The sequence below is a fragment of the Sparus aurata genome, chromosome 3 (assembly GCF_900880675.1).
Source record: "Sparus aurata chromosome 3, fSpaAur1.1, whole genome shotgun sequence".
NCBI classification, from domain to species: domain Eukaryota; kingdom Metazoa; phylum Chordata; class Actinopteri; order Spariformes; family Sparidae; genus Sparus; species Sparus aurata.
Window position 1 is genome coordinate 15,107,992 of NC_044189.1, and position 21,510 is coordinate 15,129,501.

A 21,510-nucleotide genomic window follows, 5' to 3' on the forward strand; every position below is an offset into this window, starting at 1 on the left:
CTCAGCCACTAGAGGTCATGGTCTGTAAACGCTTCATTCAGTGCTGTCAAACTGCACTTTAGTGATCAGTTGTCGTTGATTAAGCTCGAGGTTCCTTTCATTTTTATAAATGTGAAAGTGTGAGTAAACACATCATCAAAGCTTTTGAGCAAATTTCAGTCTGCTGTTCATGAAGGTTCTGTTTTTCAACCAAAATAAAATTGGATAGCTTTTTTTTTTTTCTTTTTTTTTTTTAAATCAAATTAGGGCTGGAGAAATTTGATTAAGCAATTTGCCTGTTGACAGAAAATGTATCTGGAGTTATTTTACTGATCACTTAACCGATTGAGTCATCATCCAACCAAATATGCCTAACATTCACTTTATTCAGCTTCGTAAACGTGAGATTTGTGAATTTTGTTTTTCATTCTTCTGTCACAGCGAACCAGATATGTAAAGGTGTTTTTTTTGTTGTTTTTTTTTACAAAACAAGCAATTTAAATATTTCACTTTAGGCTCTCAAAGTATGATGGATATATCTATATATATTTAAATGTTTATATATATTTATTTTGCCAAGGAGGTTAAGTTTTCTCCCATGTCCCTTTTGTGTAATGTGTGATTGTTTTCTTGATGGCTGGTTTGTCAGCAGGATTACACAAAAGCTAAAGAACTGACAGATTTGAGTCTCGGCTCAGAGAAGACCACATTAACTTTTGGTGTTGATCTGGATAAAGGGGAGGATCCAGGAAGTTTTCTCACCTTCTTAAACATTGTGCTATAGGGGGTTGTTTTTTTTAGTTTTTTTTTTATTTTCGTTAATTTTTTTGATGACCTTGATGAAAAAAACAGTTAGTTAAGCTGTCAGGCCTTGGTGAAGGTTACAGTCTGAGCTGCCAGTCTAGTTTTCAAAATGTCATCTGGCATCTTTATAGAAAATATACCACACCTCTTTTAATTATTTTTTATTAAAAAATGTAAAATCTAATGGTTGTTACATTTGCTCCTGTAACAGATTAATGCAGCAAAAAAAAGTTAAAGAAAGTTAAGAAGTTAAGTTCTCTAGTGACAGAAGAGCAGATACCTGGAGTACTGCAGTCAGATGAATTGGTGTCTATCATTGACCTGCAGGGGAAAAGTGTTGGTCAGGCAGTTCACATTACTAACTGCCTCAGAGAGGAGAAGTGCTGTTACGTAACTCGCAACTTACCGAAGAGAAAGAAGAACATTCATATTCCCTGGGCCACTTTGTGACAGCTATACAATGTAGATGTTGCATTTATATCTCTTTGTTTCTGGGCAAAATAATGTTTCACCTCAGTGCTGTGGATCGTAGTTAAAAGACTCAGAGATACCTGTACACACACACACACATACAGAAACTGTCCTTGTCTTCGACTCAGTGTCTTCCTTCCAGCCTCCTCAGGTGGCTGTCCAAGTCCCGCCTCCTCCCATCCATCCATCCATCCACCTTACGTCCCTGGGGGGCATCACATTTCAGCTGGGTGTGCACTCTGCCCATCGATAGGTGCTCGTTCCTGGGGAGAGGCCTGGCTCCGTCCCTCCCCGAGACCGAGGGAGTTGGGTTCCACTGACTCATGCATAAAATATAAAGCAGCGGAGGGGAAATGCAGCCGAGCAGCACAGCAGCTACTGTAAGGTCTGTCTCCCAGAGAGCGCAAGATAGGCCGAGGACAAAGTGAAGTGTTTGCTTGAAACAAGTGCAGGCTGCTTTGCACCCACTGATGCTCTGGAGGGGGGTGTCTGTCCTGGGGATGGGCGGACGCACCGGGGTGCTGCTCTTTGATGGGTGACTGGACGTTACACACTGGCACCAGCTCGGCATCATGGAGCTGCCTCGACGCCTGAACTGGATAAGAAACCGACCCTGGAGGCCCCATGTCAGCCGCAGGCACTTCAACCGTAAGTGGATCGAATGAGAGGATTAGTGGTTGTGTGCTGGATTTGATCACTGAGATGATCACCACAGACAAGCTATTTGGGATTTCCTCTCTCCTTATATATTGTGTCTTGTGTTCTGACTCTACTTTTAATTGTCTGAGTGCTGCTGTGAACCTGAGAAGCTCCCGGTGAAGTCATCTCTGTCTTGTCAAGTGAAGCGTTGTTAGTGAGTGACTCCTGCTGAGTGTGTGTTGAAAGTTATATGCTGCACGCTGTAGACAAAAGACACTGTTATCAAATGTTTCTGATGTTAGTTGATCATTTTCAAGCAGGTAAACATGATGGAAAAATCCTCCAGATGATGTGTTTTTGAATTACCGATGTGACTCAGTGAGTTGTTGTGTCTCTTTCCCACCAAGCAGGAGGCAGGATCACCCCCCACTGTGGACTGGTTGTCAGATAAAATCGATGTCGAGCGTGGCGTTGCCTGGGGGACGTCTCAGCTTTTGGAAGGCTGCGTACAGTTTCATAACATAACCCCTCTCTAACAGCTTCTCTATGCATCAATCATAAAATCTGCAATCATCCCCGGGTCAACCTGGATTTTCAGATCACACATCGAGCACAACATTGAAATGTTAAACACTGAGACACAGCTGGATGATTAAGACTCACGCTTGCATGTTAACTTGGAGGTTTTGTTATGAATGCTGTGGGTCACACACATACACACACGCATGCAGATGGTGGTCAGTCGACACTGCAGCGTGCTTGATCAGTGAATTCTTAATTGAAACGGCATCTGTGTTGATTGTGTAAGATCAGATTGTAGGGAGAGTGGATTACAGCACTCGGGTGGTCGTTCCAAGCGGGTCTTAGTGGTCTGTTATTTGGATCTGGTGTTGTGCTTTTTTTTATTAGTTTAAAAAATATCTGAAATACAGGAAAAAAAAATTACAAGATTATTAGAATTATTTCCACAGGAGGTTGTAAAACTTACATTTTCCCTATTTTCTGTTTTGTAATTTATTTACCTAGCTCTTTATATATTATCTGGAATATGAACCCCCCAAAAACATCTACTAAAAGCTTCTTGGTGCACTTTTCTTTGCCTCATTAACATTTTTGCCAACTGACAAACATGAACCGTGGACACACGCACGCAGGCAGAACATGCTTGTAGTGTAAATGGTGCATTAGGAGTCTGGATCGATTTTGAAACTGAGTGCACACTGTTTAATTTAGTAGCTGTAAAAACTTGTGTCTTGAGTAGAGTGCAGTTTTGTCTTCATTCCACATCCTGTCAGCGCTCTTTTATGATGAAATCTTTGAAGCGGAGATGAAGAGAGTGAGACGGAGAGCGGTTTCTCTGCATGCTAAACTATTCAGTTTATATCTCTGGGGGCGGCTCTCTTTCACCAAAGAGCATAAGAGCTGTGTATTTGTTCAGAGAGTGTGTGTGTGTGATGGACTCGCTGATTCTGTGCTCAGATGCTGATCAACCGGCTGGTTATGACGGGGTGAAGACTTTGCAACACTGATTGCCGTTATGAGCTCTGGATTAGAGCACAATCTGTTGTGATTCTGGAGGTTTATTCCTCCAGAGGGTCTGGCTCTGCACCATGACCTTTGACCTCCACAGATAGCCTGCTCTGAGCAGCTGACCCACAGCTCTGCCGAGTCTCTCCACCGGGCCCTGTTTAGTGCCAAGTCAAGTCTACTGGCCGCTCAAATTGCTTGAAAAGTTTAAATTCACTGATGATCAGGAGCAATACCAGGTCCTGAGTAACTATTACAGGTCTAAGAAGATTTATTTTACATGATCACAATTGGGTGTTAATCTCATACAAAGGGCAGAGCTTTGTAATCTGCCTGTCAGCAGCAGCATCACTTTAAAGATGAAGCGCAGAGGTAGGAGGTTATAGATTATTTCCTCAGGAGAAGTCTTGGTCGAGCTCTGTCCCCAGCTGATTATCTCAGGATTAATTTATAGGAGAGTTGAGCTGGTAGTTTGATTTAACCAGCGGCCACCGCAGAGGAGAGACCTTGATCGTATCAGAAGAACCTTTTTTTTTTTTTAGAGCACATCTCAACAAAAATAGAAACACTGATAAAAATAACAACGCAGGGAGAGTGGTTCAATCATGTGCAAGTGTTCTTAAAAAGGCAGTGAACTCCTAAGTCCTCCAGGTTTGTGATGTATTACAGAAAAGAGTTCAGGCTGCGAGACACATTCGGCTTCATGAACATGTTTAGTTTGCCACCCATTGTTCTCGAGTACCTACAGTAGCTTTGAATGCTTATAATGTGGCACAGATCAGAACTATAGTGAAAAAATCAAGTTTGATCGGATTGTGTATTAGCTGATGGTATTCGTTATTAAGATATGTCAATTAGACCAACACTTCCTTACACTCTGGCCTGAGTTTTCTGTTTCACCTTACACTATGTGCTGTTTGGTTCACAGTCTCTAGATGAATTTCAGCTTTTCACCCCATCTTATCTGGTATAAATCTTGAGTATTTCAAAGGCACGGATGGGGATCGAACCCATGATCTTTGGTTTACGAGACCAACGCCTTACCACTTGGCCACCATGCCCTGGACCTGCGGATTCATCCTGTGGGTGTCTCTGATATTGTGATTATTGCAGAAAGCCCATTCAAGCAGAAACATATTTGGCTTCATCAATATTCTTTAGACTGCCGCCCATCCTCTGTATTCACCTACTGGCACCTACTGTAGGTTTAATTGCATATATGGTGACCCAGACTTTACGGCGACCACTGACCGACTGACCGATAAAGTACTCGAAATAAGTTTCTATAATACCAAAGTTGTACCATAATAGCTATACAAATGTATAAAAAAGTATAATAAAAGTGTGCAATATGCAAAAATGCTACCAGTATTATCTAAAACTGTACAAAAATATACAAGAAAATCATTTAAAAACATAAATTACATATACACACGCGTACCTAAGAAGAACATGTATGCGTAACACATATTATACTGTTACAGTGGGGGAAAAGTCCACAGTCTCGATGAGGCCTGCCCAGCAAAATAAGAAAAATCCAAAATTATAAAAGTTGTCGTATGAATGGACGTTTATGAAGAATGTGCTGCGGCAACGAACTCCCAATCCTGCATGTTTGGCTTCGTCTGTCAGTCCACTTTTAAGTCCACTTGATTAATACGTGTTGTCTGGCTTCAATCTAATCCACTATTGCTGTGATCTTATCTTCTCTTTTGGCCCGTCCCTCCGGTTTCTTTCTCTGTGTTGGCATTGTATATAAGGGTAAGTCACAAGGGAGGGGCCATCAATTAAAGTGCAATTTGAGATTCAGTGTGGAAGTTATAAATGGGATTCTTAGATGCTTCTTGAGCAAGTTAGTTTTTAAGTTGAGCAGCAGCTTTTATGTATGAAAGCACGCTGTCGGAAATGATCTGCAGGCTCCCATTTCTAGGTTACGGATGGGGAATGAACCATTGATCTTTAATTCATGAGACCAACACCTTACCACATGGCCACCATACCTGTATAGTGAGAAGTTGTGTGTGTGTGTGTGTGTGTGTGTGTGTGTGTGTGTGTGTGTGTGTGTGTGTGTGTGTGTGTGTGTGTGTGTGTTTTGTGTCTTGAAATATGTTAGAAGGGTCTGTTTTCCATCCTTGCGCTCCCAGTAGTCACCAGTAGAGGGCCTCCACAGTTAAGTTATATAATGACTGCCTTTATTTCAGTCCAACACAAACATACAGGACACTCTTAACAGTGATGTACCGTATGTTCCTCCTCTTAGCTCAGAGGGAAGTGAAGCAACACCAAGATTACACTTTTGCTCCACTCAGGCGATGTCGTAATGTGGGTTTTAAAGAACACAAAAAAGTTTCTCCTTCCTCTTAAAGATTTAAATCTATTCTTCCTGTTTTCTGGTACCAGGCGGAGGGCGAAGGTGCTGCTGAGGATGATCATCTGACCGATTTAATGAATAATACATGGGAAAGAGACGATTTTTTTTTTTTTATGAGAGGAGATGCACAAAAACCACATCCGAAACCTCTCTCTGCACTCATTATCTGTCAGGCTGTCGTCCTGTTACTGTATAAATGGGGCCGAAGCATTAATGGGGGGGGGGGGTTGATTTGACTAAAACACTTTGCCAGATTGTCATCATTCTGTCTCTCTGACCCGTCTGACTTACGCACATCTTTCTTCCACATCACTCTGTTTGTTGTCATCTCGCCTCTTTCCTGTGCCTCACCTCTGCCCCTCGTTGCATTTGCTTTATTGCTTTCTTTCTTTCTTCAGCCTCACTCTTCACTTATCGTCCCCGTGCCCTACGACCTCCCCCCTTCCCTCCCTCCAGATCTTCATTATCCTCCCCCTGCCTCCCCTCTACCCCCTCTCCTCTCCTCTCTTCTCTCCAACCAGATTTGTAATGGTGCTCACTTCTCTGAAAAAAAATCTTCCCACTCCATAGCAACGCGCCTCCTCACTACTGTAGCCTCTGCTGCCACTGATGCAGGAGGCGGCGCCGGGATGTGAAACTACATCAGAGGAGATTACACATTGCATCGGCTCATTCTCCTGTTGTCAGCCGTGGCCGGGAAACGACTCTCTCTCTCTCTCTCTCGCTGCTCTCCTCACACCCTCTGCCTCGATTCTCCCCACCTCTCCTTTATTTTCCTCTTTGTCTCCTGCTTATCTGTACATTTCTCTGTCCCTCTCCAGAACTACAAAAAAAATAAATAAATAAAAAAAAAATAATCAAATCCACAGGCTTTCAGGGCACATGTGAGTGCAGCAATCATGTCGGCCCTTTCTCTGTAATTTCACACAATAAAGTCACCGAGCGGGGCCGCTGCGTGGGCCGCCTGCGAGAACAGAGGGAAAGACTAATGGAGAGAGAGGAAGACGAGGGGAGCGTGTGAGAGACGGAGGGAGGAGAGAACAAAATAAAACAGTCAGAAGAAGGAGGAGGGCACTTGTTGTGCTTGTTTATTATGGGTGCAGCTCTGATTTCCATTTGGGTTTAACAGCAGCTCTTCCATGTGAACTCTTGTAGATGATGTCTGTATGCGTTGCTCTTGCCATTACACTATCCTCTATCCAGCAAAAGCATACTGATAAACTGTTCGTCCAAGCAACACATCCTGATACCGTAACAAAGTCGGCTGCCAGTTACTCCCATAAACACATACTGCCGTTACTGACACGTCTTCGCAGCGTCCCAGCGACAGGAGTACCAGTCAGGTGTTGTCAGGTTTAGGAAAACAACGTGGTTTGACTTACAATAACTACGTTTCGTATGCTACTTCAGTTAGATAACCTACAGGATGTGAATAAAGAAAGTTACTAAATGAGGATAGCTCATCAGCCATCGGCCTTTCACCCCCACACTCCTCGCCAAAATAACTGTGTTGCTTATTCAGCTTCAGTTAAGAACATACTGACTTCTTACTTGCTTCACTAATTTAGTTAAATTTACTCACCTTCACCGACCTGACCATCGATCATCGATCCCCGACCTCCTCCCTACAGTGCTTCGCCTGACTTCCTCTTTTGCTCTTGTAATAAGTGCTACATCCACTACAGGTCGCCACCTAACGGCAAGCATAAACATGGGCTGTAATAAGACGTTTTCACAGGCGACCTGTATGGTTGCTTTTCTGATGAAGTGTCTTCTGGTATCCAGCCATGCCGAGAGTTCTGGTTTTATTTGCTCAGGTTTGGAGATTTCTGTCATGGGCTACTAGCAATTTAGAATTTGAGAGGTGTCGAGGGCCACACAAGGAAGAAAAAAATAAAGCCAAAACTTTCCACATGAGAATACGTTTTTGTTATTTTTATGAAACAAGCTGTATACACACCACTCACATCTGATCACCTTTCAGCTATGTTTGCAAATACATGCCAGCTAACACATCAAGCAGGCGCGAAGCAGCGTCATCATTCCTTTGGAGTCGTGCTGTCGGCCGACTAATTAACCAAAGTCCACTATTCACTCCACATTTCTGGGGGAAGTATCTGGCTTTTGAGCTGCGTTGGTCAGCTATGTTTACCAGCTAGTAAACTGATTTGAGCTAAATTGTTCTTAACAAAATGAGGCCTCTATGATGGCAGCTATTTTACAATGCAGTATGAAAAGAAACATTGCTCAGACACTACATTTGTGTCCATGAGTTTCCTTGGGAGGTTACTGGGAAAAAGGATTATGGGTGGCGGAGCTGGACTAAGTGAGACAGTATCACATCGTCGGCCCCTTTAAGCTTTTGAAACTTTCACAAACTGGGCTAAACAATGATAGTATCATTAGTACTATTCACTGATAAAATCACTAACCTAGATCTACATGAACTAATGATACCCCGTACCAAACGCCCCCAAGATATCAGTGGCTAGGAACAAGGTGGGAGGGCTAAATTTGTATTAAATATTAAAACTGTAGAAATATTTAGTAGTACTTTGACATTAAAACCCTGATTTTAAATGCAACCAAATATTCTGCATCGTGAACACATTTCTGGCACATGCAGCGAACCAGACATCTTGAAAATTCAGCAAGTCGTGATTGTTTTGAATGTGGATAAACCTCCTGCACCAACAGACAGACACAAACTGCTTCCCTGTACCAATATGATGGCTGCACTGGCACAGCGTACACCAAAGAACAGCTGCAGGGCAATTCGATAACTAAATGTATATATCTATGTGTAGCCGAGCCTGACCTTCTGACCCGTCTTTATAATGGAAAGAGTGAACAGACTGGATGAAGTAGCATGATGTTGTTGTTGTTGTTGTTACAATCCAGAGATAATTATAGAGTTCAGGGCGACCTTTTCTACCGGCTGTTTTGTTCTTGCTCATGATGACTCACAAGGTTCAATATTTAAAAGGAAAACATACTCTGAAAGAGACATCACGAGGGAAAAACACACCACAGGTAATACCAGCAAATGCTCAGAAATATCAACTATGAATGCAATATCGATTAACAGATGAGGCTGTTATTATTGCTCACTGGAGCAGGATTATAAAGATGAGCTGATTCATAATTAGAGAACATGTCCATCTTCCAACCATTTCTTCTTACATACAGTGAAATGACTTGATCCACTGTCCACTTTCTTTTGCATGAATCTGTTGGCTCTGTCTCCTGTCTCCTTTCAATATGTGTCCAGATTCTTGTCTCAGGATTTATAGTGCACTTGCCAAATTATCGCCATGTTGCTATCAGACACCGAACACACTGCACAGACGACAAAAAAACGCCCCCCACCACCCCATCGTTTCACTCAATTCACTGGGACAAGCATGAGAAGCTCTCGCTGAAAAAAAAAAAACGTAAGGTCGACTTATCAAACTTGATGCAAGTCTCAGCGTCTAAAGGCCAAGGCTAGAAGAGTTGGCATCCTCTGACTGTATGGCAACACTGGGCTCATGAGCTCATGGTTCCCATGTCACTGAGCTGCCAGCTTCTTCTTTGTGCTGCTCAGTAGAACTCCTGGGTTTTCATGGTGGTCAGGATGTGGCTTCATTGAGTGTCCATTCCCCTCAAAAAGATGCCAGACCAACATAATTGTGCGAGTGTGTGTGTGTGTGTGTGTGTGTGTGTGTGTGTGTGTGTGTGTGTGTGTGTGTGTGTGTGTGTGGGTGTGTGCGTGCGTTCTTGCGTGGCTGGACTTCGTTAAACCCATGCTGGCTTCACAGATGAGGAGAAACATTCAAATGCTGATGAACCGGAAAGAAGGCCTTGATTCGACTCGCCAGTGCTGTGGAAGAGTCTCAGTCCGTCTCTCTCAGCCAAAATCTATTTCTTTAAACTCAATTTAAATAGATTTACAATGACCGATAGAGCTGGGTGTTAAAGTTGGTCCCTTAAGGCTGCATTTTATTAAAATAAGTTTCCTTTATAGCTGCTTTGAGTTAAGTTTGGTTTACTTATTAAAGGTCAGTTTGCTCGTCATAGGGAGTACCACTTGACCTTTGTAAACAGTTATATAATAATGTCAGTGGCTCTGCAGCGCTTCTTACAAAATGTGTGTAATGATGTCATAATGATGTCATGATAGTATAAATAAAGTATAAGTAAGTATGCTATGTCAGCTTGAGCTTGAGACCATACTTTTTTTTTAACGTAAGGGGTTTAATTGACAAAAAGAAGTTATCGGTTGCATGACAGCAAACGTAGGAGCCAGTGTATTTGGAGCTTTACCCAACTTCTGGACTAAAAGTCAGGATACCTCGACCTCTGATGCTTTGATTCAGCATTTTGTTTTTAGCATTTTTGTAATGCAATCCCAGCCCTTGCTCATCAGAAAAACAACCACATAGGTCAACTGTGAAAGCTGCTTAATACGATGTCTACATTTCTTGTTACACGGTGACCTCTAGTGGCTGTAGTTGTTATTACAGCAGGAAAGGAGGAAGTCACCTGAAGATGTATTTGTATTTACATATGTACATTAAGTTTCATTACAAACTTTGGGACAGCAGCTTCATAAGTAAAGTGGTAATTTTAATCCAAACCACAATGTTTTCCCAACGTAACCAAGTAGATTTTTTTGCTTAAACCTAACAAAACTACAGGAGAACAACGGTCCTGTACTGATGTTGCTGTTACTCTGCAAAGGTCCTGTTCTTTTGGAAACTGTGATTTATGATATTTTGGGAGTCAGTGGCAATCGACCTATTCAGTTGTAAGAGGATATGTTGGCAATAATAATTTGCCTGTAACATGCCTGTATTTTAAAAAGAAACTTGGTGACAAACCATGCCATCAACAGCATGCTGCATTCATACATATATGTATTTTAAATCTGAGCGTGATGCCGCATTATTTAATGTATGGATTTATATGAAATATCTAAAATAGCTGCATCTTTAGACGGTCCGAGTCCGAGAAACAAGTTGCTAACTGCCAAAAACATGAATGTATGTAGGTCATATATGGTTGGTGTAACTAGTAGAGCCTCATACTCCAGGGAGGACAGATGTGTAGTCAAGGCAGATGTCATCATTCTGGGGTGACTTGATGCAAAACACGAACACAGACACACACACACACGCACACACGCACGCACACACACACACACACACACACACACGTACAGGGTATTTCGTAGATGCCGTCATGCGTGATGATGAGCTGTCACTACAGTTTCCAGCCCAGCTCCCTCTGCCCCTGTCCCTCTGACCATTGGGGCAGAAAACTTACATGTGTAACACTTTGAATGACCAGCTCTGTCATCCTCAACTCTAAAAACATCCGCGACTCACTTCCTAACTGTGACACCCTTTCTGGCTACTGTGGCATGTGTCCGCTCTGTTGTACTGTCAGAGAAATACAGCTGCAATAGGCACCTAATGTTATTTTACACACTATTGCCCAACCTTCCTTCCATGTCCACACCCCATTTCTCAGAAGCTATGTTGTGATATCCTCCCTTCCTGTTTGCTTGGTAGAATTTGTTTAAAGGCATCGCAGCTCTGCCTGCTCGTTCTATCCTTAGAACACAGATGATTGTGATCGATGGTAAAAATGGAACCTGTTCACCATCATGTCACACAATGAGTTTCACAGCTCAAAGAAAAACAGTGAAGCTCATGACAGCAGTTAATAATCCTGATCTGGAGTGCACATTGCATCAGTTGCACTGTGTTTTCTAGATTTTTAAAAGTTCCTCTTTCTGTAGCCAGCAGGTGTTGGCTGCGATGTGAACTGGAGGACAGGGGGATGAGCTGGGCGGCGTGGGAGAGGAAACTGTGGTTTTCAGAGCTCTTGCCACCCTGTTGCCCCACCCTGCTGCAAACCCTCCTCATCTGGTTTCTGGATCTCCCCAACAGGAAAATGTAGATCTCCCTGTCAAAAATAGTCCCAGATTATGCAAAAACTAATGAACTGCTCGAGGCTGTAGGGAGATATTAACCATTAGAAATCCACAACATGAATTAAAGGCTGTTCGCATAACAAAAATGGGAGTCCTTTCATAACTTTTGTAACAAGCCCTTTTTCAATTTGGTCTTCGGTTCTAACTGACCAATTACCACGCCCTGTTCCCCATTTCCTTTAGTTTCAGTAGCTCCACCTGTTTTGTTCTTGTATAGTATGCAGTTTACAATGGTAATTGGGACAGATTCAACTCCAAAAATTGCTATTCTATAAAATAAAAGAATGCCTCATGAATGAGTCCAAAAACACAGAACTAAGTCAGCATTTTTGCACTTCCAGTTCCCTTGTCTAGACGTCACTGGGTTTTGACTCTGAGACAACATCTGTGGTTCAAAGGGCTAAGAAATTTGTATGCTAATTTCTACAACGTAAAATACGTCAGTAAATACTTGTAAATCATAAAACATTTATTTGAAGAAGGTCGTGGCTAAATGAGACCACAGAGCTTGTCGGGGATGTTAAACATTATCACACCGAACACAGAGACTCATCTCCTCACCGGTCCATCTTTACAGGCCGGATTGACTTGAACCTGCTCCGACTTTAACTTTAGAACTTGTAAATAGATCAATTTATAGTAAAGTGTAGTAAAAAGATTAGTGGTGGTGATGCTGAAGTCATGCAACTGTGATGTAGCCTAGTTCATTTATGTTAGCTTGGTACTTCTCACGATTACTGTTGCACTTCAAAAATAATTCAACCAGTTTTCATCTGTGGAAATGATCTTGCTGAAAGAAATACATTTTTAATCATAAGTGTAATCATGAACTTTTTTCTGCCACAACGCTTATTTTCTGCAATAACTCAAAACTCAATTGAAAAAACCTTTCGGATTTTGGTCAAGGAAACCAGTGCTAACTTCCAGGTAAGTCTACAGAAATATGTCACCCCTGCAGCACACTATTCATGCTTCAAAAAAAATTTAAAAAGGTATATAATATAAAGTATATCATACATTTTAAAAGCTGTAGATAAAATCACACTCCTCATTTCCAACATTCATCAATGTTGCTGGTAAGAAACAACAACCGTCGCAGGCGGGTTTTATTAGCTAGCTAGCTCATTAAGCTAACGATTCAGGAGTTGGTTGAGAAGTCTCTGTTTTTTTTTTTTTTAAGTTTCCAGCTGCCATCTTTTAAAACTCTAATCTTTTAAGTATATTAAATATGAACTTGATGACTACGTCCATTACAAGGTTTTGAAGGACTGAGGCTAAAGGTGCATGCTAGAGGCTAACAATTTCAGGCGCTGTAGCTTGCAGTAGCGCCGAGATCCAAAAGTGGCTGAAGGTATGTCGATTGCTGCTCAGTGGCATATACCAATCCCCAGACTGGTATAAAGATTCTCAGAGTGGTATAAAGATTCTCGGAGTGGTGTATACCGATCCCCAGACTGGTATAAAGATTCTCAGAGTGGTATATACCGATCCCCAGACTGGTATAAAGATTCTCGGAGTGGTATATACCGATCCCCAGACTGGTATAAAGATTCTCGGAGTGGTTTGCTGCTATTATTCTGCTGTTATTCCACTGACACATGACGGTATGTGCCGCTTGAGATTGTTATGGCACTGAGAGACTGTTGGATGGGTACCGCTCCCTGATGAATATGCAAATATAATGCCACTTGGCTGGTTTGACGACAAGTACTGCCGTAAATGTATATAAAAAAAAATCTTTATTGACAATGCTAACTTAATACATTACCGTAAGTAAAGGAACATATGTATGTTGTTGGGATGTGAGCATATAGACAGTAATTACATGTGGAACTCTTGCGATATGATAGTAAAGTAATATGTGTACATTTCTGCCTATAAACTAGAAAGAGCTAGCCTTAGCTAATATGGCTAATGTTAGCCCAGCCACCGTAGCCAGTCTGACTAATCCTTAGCAGAAACTTTGAGCCAACCAACAAAACAATACTTAGTGACAGGTTTTCATTATTAGGAGAACACAATAATACATTACTTCATATAAAATCTACTTCGCAGGACATAAACCATTGTGGCATATTATGTATCATGTTCACTAGTGACTCAAAGTTTCTGCTATCAATTAGTCAGACTGGCTATGGTGGCTGGGCTAACATTAGCCATGTTAGCTAAGGCTAACTCTTTCATTAGCTTTATGTAGTTTATAGGCAGAAATTTTGACATAATGTGTCAAGTTAGCATTGTCAATAAAGACCAAAAAAATGTATACATTTACTGCAGTACTTGTCGTCAAACCAGCCCAGTGGCATTATATTTGCATATTCATCAGGGAGCAGTACCCATCCAACAGTCTCTTAGTGCCATAACAATCTCAAGCGGCACATACCGTCATGTGTTGGTGGAATAACAGCAGCATAATAGCAGCATACCACTCCGAGAATCTTTATGCCAGTCTGGGAATCGGTAAATACCACTCCGAGAGTTTTTATACCAGTCTGGGAATCGGTATATACCACTCCGAGAGTCTTTATACCACTCCGAGAATCTTTATACCAGTCTGGGGATCGGTATATACCACTCTGAGAAACTTTATACCAGTCTGGGGATCGGTATATGCCGCTGGGCAGCAATCGACATACCTTCAGCCACTTTTGGATCTCGGCATCACTCGTAGCTTGAGTTAGTCCTAATATTACAAATACGCTGTAATAATACATACAAATCTGATTTTCATAACACCAAAGACATTATCTACGATCCCTTTTTAGGTCACCTGTTTGTTTTTGACGTTACGCTACATTACGTTACATTACATTATGTTACATTACATTACCTTACATTACCTTATGTTACACTACGTTAACGTCCACTGTGTAGCAGAGAAATACTACTCTCTTGATGTACTTGTCCTGCACATGACTGTTTTATAAATTATCCTGTAACATACCAATGAAGTATTTAATTAAATGCTCCTTGAAGCTGAAAGTGATGCTTGTGTAGGCTGCAGCTGTAGATAGTAAGTTGGTTAGCCAAACATGCTAATGGAGCTTCTTTAGAGAAGAAAAACAAAAGCTATCATCACATCGGTTCAGTACACTTTTGCTGTTAGGTGTTGGAAAAAAATACATTACCTTCCAAACTTCCAAAGGTCTAGCAGCTATGAACATCTTCACATTCAAACTTTGCAGCTACCTTACTCCATATTGTCTTGCGTTCATCCATATAGATTTAATACAGAGGGTCAGAGACAAATGAACGGATAAGACTGTGAGCGGTCTGCTGATTCATTCGGCTGAGTGCTCCTGTTATCTCTTCCCTCCAGGTGTGCCCGGCAGCAGCAGGGCACAACATGGGCACTGCCATCTCTGCGGTGCCAGTCCACACAGCTGGCGCGTTGCGGCTGTATTGCTGCCATTGTCTGATGCCCTCTGTGCACTCTGGGACAGAGACAGAAAGGCAAAGAGTAAATGAGCGAGAGAAAAGGATCCAATTGTGGAACAGAGAAAGACAAAATACAATAGGGACAGGGAGCGACGGGGAGAGAGCATGAAAATAGAAATTGGTGACAGCCGGAAAAGGAGTTTCAGACTTCACACTGACAAGAAGGCGTCCGCTGGGATTACTCTTTAACAGAATGCACCGCAGAGTCAGGACGTACAACCGTATAAAGATGAAAAGATATCGATATTCTTACAGTAGGTATACCTAACTGTAGTTAACCTTACTTTTGGTCATTTATTAACACAACTTTGCTTCCTGCTGCACACTAATCTCTGCATGAATCAAACGATTACTGGCCGCATGTTTGTCCAGGTGGTGCTTGTCTGGATGCCGCTTGTAAACTTGGAGTTAACGAAGTTTGTCCTAGAATAATTTGAAATTCAGGTCTCATTTGCAAGTTCATACATTCTGACGCTCTCTTGTTTGCACGGACTAATTTTCTGGTTTAATACCTCTGACTCCCGGTATTCATGAGGTATTCCAATCAGAGGTTTACGCTGATTGCGGGATGTTTTATGCAGTTATTCTCAGTTTTATTCATTCGGCTTTACCTGCTTGTGTCGTTGGTGCAATTCTGACTTGTTGTCCTGTCTTGAACTATCTCGTACTTGTCTGTGCTCGCCAGTTTTTCGTCAGTTCTTGGTAGTTAAGAAATCAGGGAGAAAGGATGTGGGCCTGTGTCTTCTTTGCATGGTAATATATGTGTGCAGTGTATGGCACATTATGGTTGTCCTCCATCAAACGCATGAAGCCACAGTGCGTCGCCTGCACGCACACACAAACTCACACACGTGCACCTCAAATGAGTCAGAGAGCACCGTGGCGAATTGGATTTACCATGCAATGCCCTCATTATTGTTACCAGGGTAACCAGGCGGCGCTTCGCAATCATCCTATTTTGTCATCATTCTAAGAGGGAGAGAAGAAGAGGGAGAGGCCTGGGGTTTAGGGAACAAAGTGGGAGCGATAGGAGAGGAGAGAAGATGTCCTCTATTAGTCTGTGAGAGTTATCAAAGGACGGTTGACCTCAAGAGCTCTTGCTGCGTCCTCCTCCATTATATTTCTGTCCTTTCTCATCACCTTAAATCTGTATCTGTCTGTTACGGTTCAGCAGAGGAAGTGCACGCCGACATCAAGAACTTTTTATCCCGTCCGTCTCCTCCTCCAACTTCCCCATCGGCTCGAGTGTTTGATATCTCCGAGCGGTGACATGCTGTTGCGGCACGAGTTTACTCAAGTTTCCTTTATTCGGAAATCCGGTTTCCTCAGGATTTATGAATCAGCTTTTTGTGTGTTTTTGTGTTGCAACAGTGTCCTTGTGTGTGAAGGGTGTATTTTCCACTCTTCCTTCATGCTCGTAACCGTTATAGTTTCATTGTCTCTTTAACTCTGTTTTTCTATATTCATATTCTTCTGTCTTTTTATAGAACACAGAGATTTAATGTGTTACTATAATAGCAGCATATAATGGTGTGCATTGGCTCTAAATCACACTTAGACAATCTGGTTTCTGGCCTGTTTGTGAACACTGATAATGACTATTTTTTTTAAAGGAGACATTTTATGCTCATTTTCAGGTTCAAAATGTTATTCTGGGTTACTACTTGAAAAGGTTTACAAGATTTAATGCTCAAAAAACACATTAGTTTTCTCATACTCTACAGTGCTGCAGCACAGTTTTCCCCCCTCTGACAGAAAGCTCCTGTCTCTTTAAGGCCTCCACCCCCCTGAATTCTCCCCTGATTGGTCAGCTCACACACGCCTGACCCAGCACTGCTAACAACAACAGAACAGCTGTGCTAAATCAATTCTTATATGCCAAACTAGCCTCTAGGCATAAATCATGTGAATATGTAACATGATGAAGTAGTGTGATGTCACTAACATGGAATTAAAGGCGGGGCTAATGACGAGGTGTTCAGGAGCAGTGTTTTCTGTGGGAGGGCAGAGCCTATACCTATATAACACACTGAAGGAAAAGAACAATGTACTTATGTACTTCGCTGTAAGGCCATGTCCACACGTACCAAAACAATCCTTTTTTTCTCCGTCTTCCTCAGCATCGTTCCAAGAATATTTGAGCCCAAACGCATCCACTGAAAACGACTCAAAACGCTGTAGTTCATATTCCAGGCCAATAGGTGGCGCTTTAAATTCACCAAAAACGGAGAAGAAGAGACGGAGCATGCGCATAAAGCTTGCGCGCTGTATACAAACAGACAGTATAAGGAGAAACCGAACACAACAAGAAGAAGACGAAAATGGCTGGTGCAAGGAAACCAGAATCGTTTGTGTGGACAGATAATGAGGTAGATCTGCTGCTGCGACTCACACTCAACTACAATGCGAGTAAGCTGCAATTCTGCAGCACGAACATAAGCATGTAGACCACCATTGTTGTTGTTATGGGACGTCGCGGGGTTCAGAGGTCGAAGGCAAGAGGTCGAGGGGTGGGGCGATGGCATCATCTATATGCAAAGTATGCACACGAGAACGCAAGAGCTGCGTTTTTGAATTTTTCCATCCTGAGACCCGGTCTCAAAAAAGTGCGTTTACAGGATCCATGTGGACGATTGGCCAAAACGATGCAAAACATGTGCGTTTACACAGAAGAGCGTTTCCATGTGGACCTAAGTCCCCTAAGTCTTTCAACTAATCCAGAAAAGCAACAGTAAACAATGTTATAACAACTCCATGTTGTTATAGTTTTACCAAAAAGGACCCAAACGCAAGACACATAGAAGGTAAAAAGAACAGGAAGGTAAAAGAACAAAAAGCAAGCTTTAATGATAAGCTTATGTCCAAAGTTAAAATTTTAGAAAAGAAAGAAAGAAATCTAAGGAAAGACAAAAATACAACAGTGTCAACAAACCAGACACAGAAGACAAAGCAACAAAAAGTAAAGGAAAAACACAGAGTTGAATACACAAGGGCTTATGAAGAAATGAACATAAGTGAACACAGAAAAAGGGCAGGAAAACAGACTAAGACCAGAAGTGGAATGTAAAACATGGCACAAGGATATAATCTTCAAAATTAAACAGGAAACAAAAACCCAAACCGCGAAACATCTTTAGGTTTTCCAATGATACTGTAGTGTAAAGCTAATTACTTCCTCTAGCTTTCTAGCATTTTTTGGGGCCATTTTAGCATCTGTGCAAGATGCCCCATACATGCAAATTAGCTCGCACCATAGAATTAGCCTGGATGCTAATGAGTCGCTGCTTCCATGCTAATAACGGATATTTTAGTCCACAGTAACAGGCGGCGCACTGATGCATATTGTCAGGGCCAGAGGAGCGAGTGTGTAGGAGGCTGAAGCCGCCTATTCAGCCTCCTGGGACACTCATCATCTGGCTCGATTCAGATGCCAAAGAGCTCCATTGTTTGACCCCATTCAAACAACACCATTGTACAGAGTCGGTCTCATTGTGCTACTCATTGCGATGCCGGAGTTACAACTGTGTGTGTGTTTGTGTGTGTACGTTCCTGTCTGTTTGTCCGCGCTGTGTTTCGGTGGCTTTGTGTGTGAGAATTATTATATGGACGTGTGTTTGTGTGTGTGTCTGGCATTGTGCGTTTGCATCCCAGCAGCATGCGTTTGCATTTCCCGAAGCGCGCTGGGGGGGGGCGGTTTCTCTATCTGCTGCTGACAACAATGTAACCAGTCATTGAAATGCAGCAAGGCAAACGCAGCCTAAACTTGACCCTGTTTCTCTGCCAGTGAAGTAGCTCATGGTCAGACGTTGCCTGTGAGAGTTGCTGTAATGTCTGGGTGCTCGGATCTGCGTGCACCATATTTGCTGTGCATACTGCAACCTTGGGTTTGTTTTCTCAGAAATGTTCTGCACGTTAATCATGATACAATCACCAGAACGTGTGATGATTATGCCGGTGAACAGATGGGAGTGGGACTGATCTGCATATGACACTGGGTTTGGCTTCTCCCTGCACCATGTTTCTGGGTCCAGAGCACTAAGTTTAAGAGTCCCTACTGTCTGCTGTGAACCACAACATTGGTTGGAATTCAGTGATTGCAAGTTGCTCATGGGGTTATTGTCACAGACAAACAATAATCAAAGTTGGTTTTTCCCTGCACTTTAGAGTGTGTCTTCGTGGTTCTTGATTGACTGCTTCTCGGTTAGTTTCACCACTTTTCTGTCACTTCCTGTTGCTTCTGGAAAGTTGTTCCCCATGCATGTACCGTTCTCTGCCACTTCTCATTTTGGATCAGTCAAATCTGTGAACACGTTTTCTTTCCATACTGTCAGCAGGGTGTTCTCATTCTGCCATATCCCATCCTGCTCACTGTGTGAAACACAGTCCATGACTGGATTTGTATGTTTTTGTGTGAGTATGTGTCAGGAACAGGCCTGCAGTTGATGACTATTTTTTTTTTTCAGTTACTTACCTGATTAAATGTCTGAAAGTAGTTACAAATTCTCGACACAGTTTCAAGGAATCACGTTTTTTCTGACTGAATGCTACAAAATGCAAAGATACTCAGTTTACAGTCGTGTAAAAGAAGCCAATCCAGGAATCAACAAATGTTTAGCCTTTTTGCATGAAAAAAAAGAAGAAAAAAAAGAAGCTAGATCTTTGTTATATATTCTGTTGAGTTGTGTTCTAACATTAACCCAAATATGTCAAAAACATTGTAAACCTTTAGCTGAAGCCACTTTCAGGATAGGGAAGTCTCTCTGAATCAGAGAGGTGTCCCATCAGAGACACCTGCTCTCTCTCTTTTTTTGTATTATTGTTCGTGTAGTAAACTACATTTCCCCTCCAGCTCCAGTCAGCAGTCAACATTACAGAACTCATCAACTTTTTAATTCCCTTAAGTTTAAAAGTAATCTCCCAGCTCAATTCTCGTCGGTAAACAGCTTCGGATCAAGGCAGAATCCAGTGGACTGGCTCCGCACCCGACTCTCTAGGCAGCTTTTGTTTTGTTCTGATAGGAAAACAGAAAAAAACATATTGTGCATTTAAATGACTGATTGTCAGAACAGTTAATCATTCATTTACCAAGTGATCGTTACATCTCTAGTTTGCATGATTCTCCTTCTGTCATACCAAGAGGCTAAATCAGCAAAAAACTGGAGCTTTTCAGTACGCACATGAACAAATATCAGTGGTTTAAATTCACCTCTCGGTGCAAACCAAACTCCAACCCCTGCAACATTTTAGAAAAATGCTACAATGTGGGCATTGGCGTGTTTCAAAACAGTCGACTATATCATTTAGTTTACAGTTGAAAAAGGACATAGAACTGTGCAGTGCCTCTTTTGACTGAACTGAATTTACTGAATCATCATTGTCGCCGGCTGAATCAGTATCTTCCAGCAGTGGAGCTCCTCGCTGATGATGACTGAACGTCTCTCAGCAATGACCCACATTCTGTTTCTTCCTCATTAAAAGCTCATTAAAAGTCAGCAAACGCCAAAGAAACAGTGAGATTGTGTATACTGCATTTAACCTTGTGATACATGCCCATTAAAAGCCAATCCTTACTGCTTACTGCTACACATTTTAAAGTGAGCTGTAATGCAGAAGCAGTAGGTTACAGTAGCTTTTACTGGTTTTTATAAAGAGTGACTTGCGTGACTCTTTTGGGCTGTGGTGGTCGAAGCAAGCCCACAGTCCTTGTTCTTGCTTCCGTTTTTAGCCGCTGTGACAGTTTTGGTTCTTGGATCAGACGGACAGATAACATGCAAACACATGAGCCCTCTATTTATGTCTCACACAGCAGCCTCCTAACTGACCTCAGATAAATAAGATATCCTCCCATTCTATAAACTTCTATCTGTTGTCATTAACCCGACACATCACACGGTACATGTACTTCATGTGTAGTGGAACCGCACATCCCACCTCCTGATAGATGTGATGCATCCGAGTTGTCTGGACTAGCCCCGGTGAAAATGAGTTTGTCTCCAGGTTCGTTCCCTCGAGCTTCGGCCTTAAAGAGAGGTGGTGGCAGGGGAGAGGAAGTCTGAAGGAAAAGTGATAATGAATTGACTTGAGGCCTAGTTTCTATTTTGGTTGGGAATTGGTTTGTGTAAATGGGGTGTGAGTCAGAGAAAGTGCACAGTGAAGATAGACGGAAGCCCGGTTTGAAAAAGGGGAAGAAATTCTGTGTTTGTTTTTTGTTTTTTTTTATTACTTTTTCATCTTAGAATATATTAAAGGTCAAAAAGAGACGAGACTACATGCTAACAGTAATTTGGGAGTGGACATGAAA

General features: G+C 42.1%; 1 protein-coding gene and 1 non-coding gene across 2 annotated transcripts in view; one reads left to right on the plus strand and one right to left on the minus strand.

Annotated features, from left to right (window-relative positions):
* Window positions 1–4,409: 4,409 nt before the first annotated feature.
* Window positions 4,410–4,481, minus strand: trnat-cgu (transfer RNA threonine (anticodon CGU)). The gene has a single exon. It is a non-coding gene; the product is annotated as a tRNA-Thr (tRNA).
* Window positions 4,482–15,284: 10,803 nt separating this feature from the next.
* Window positions 15,285–21,510, plus strand: part of ripor2 (RHO family interacting cell polarization regulator 2) — a 76,087-nt gene continuing 69,861 nt past the window's right edge. Inside the window, exon 1 of the mRNA XM_030412309.1 lies at window positions 15,285–15,463. Coding sequence (XP_030268169.1) covers window positions 15,403–15,463 — 61 coding nt within the window. The 5' untranslated portion in view covers window positions 15,285–15,402. The remainder of the gene's footprint in view (window positions 15,464–21,510) is intronic.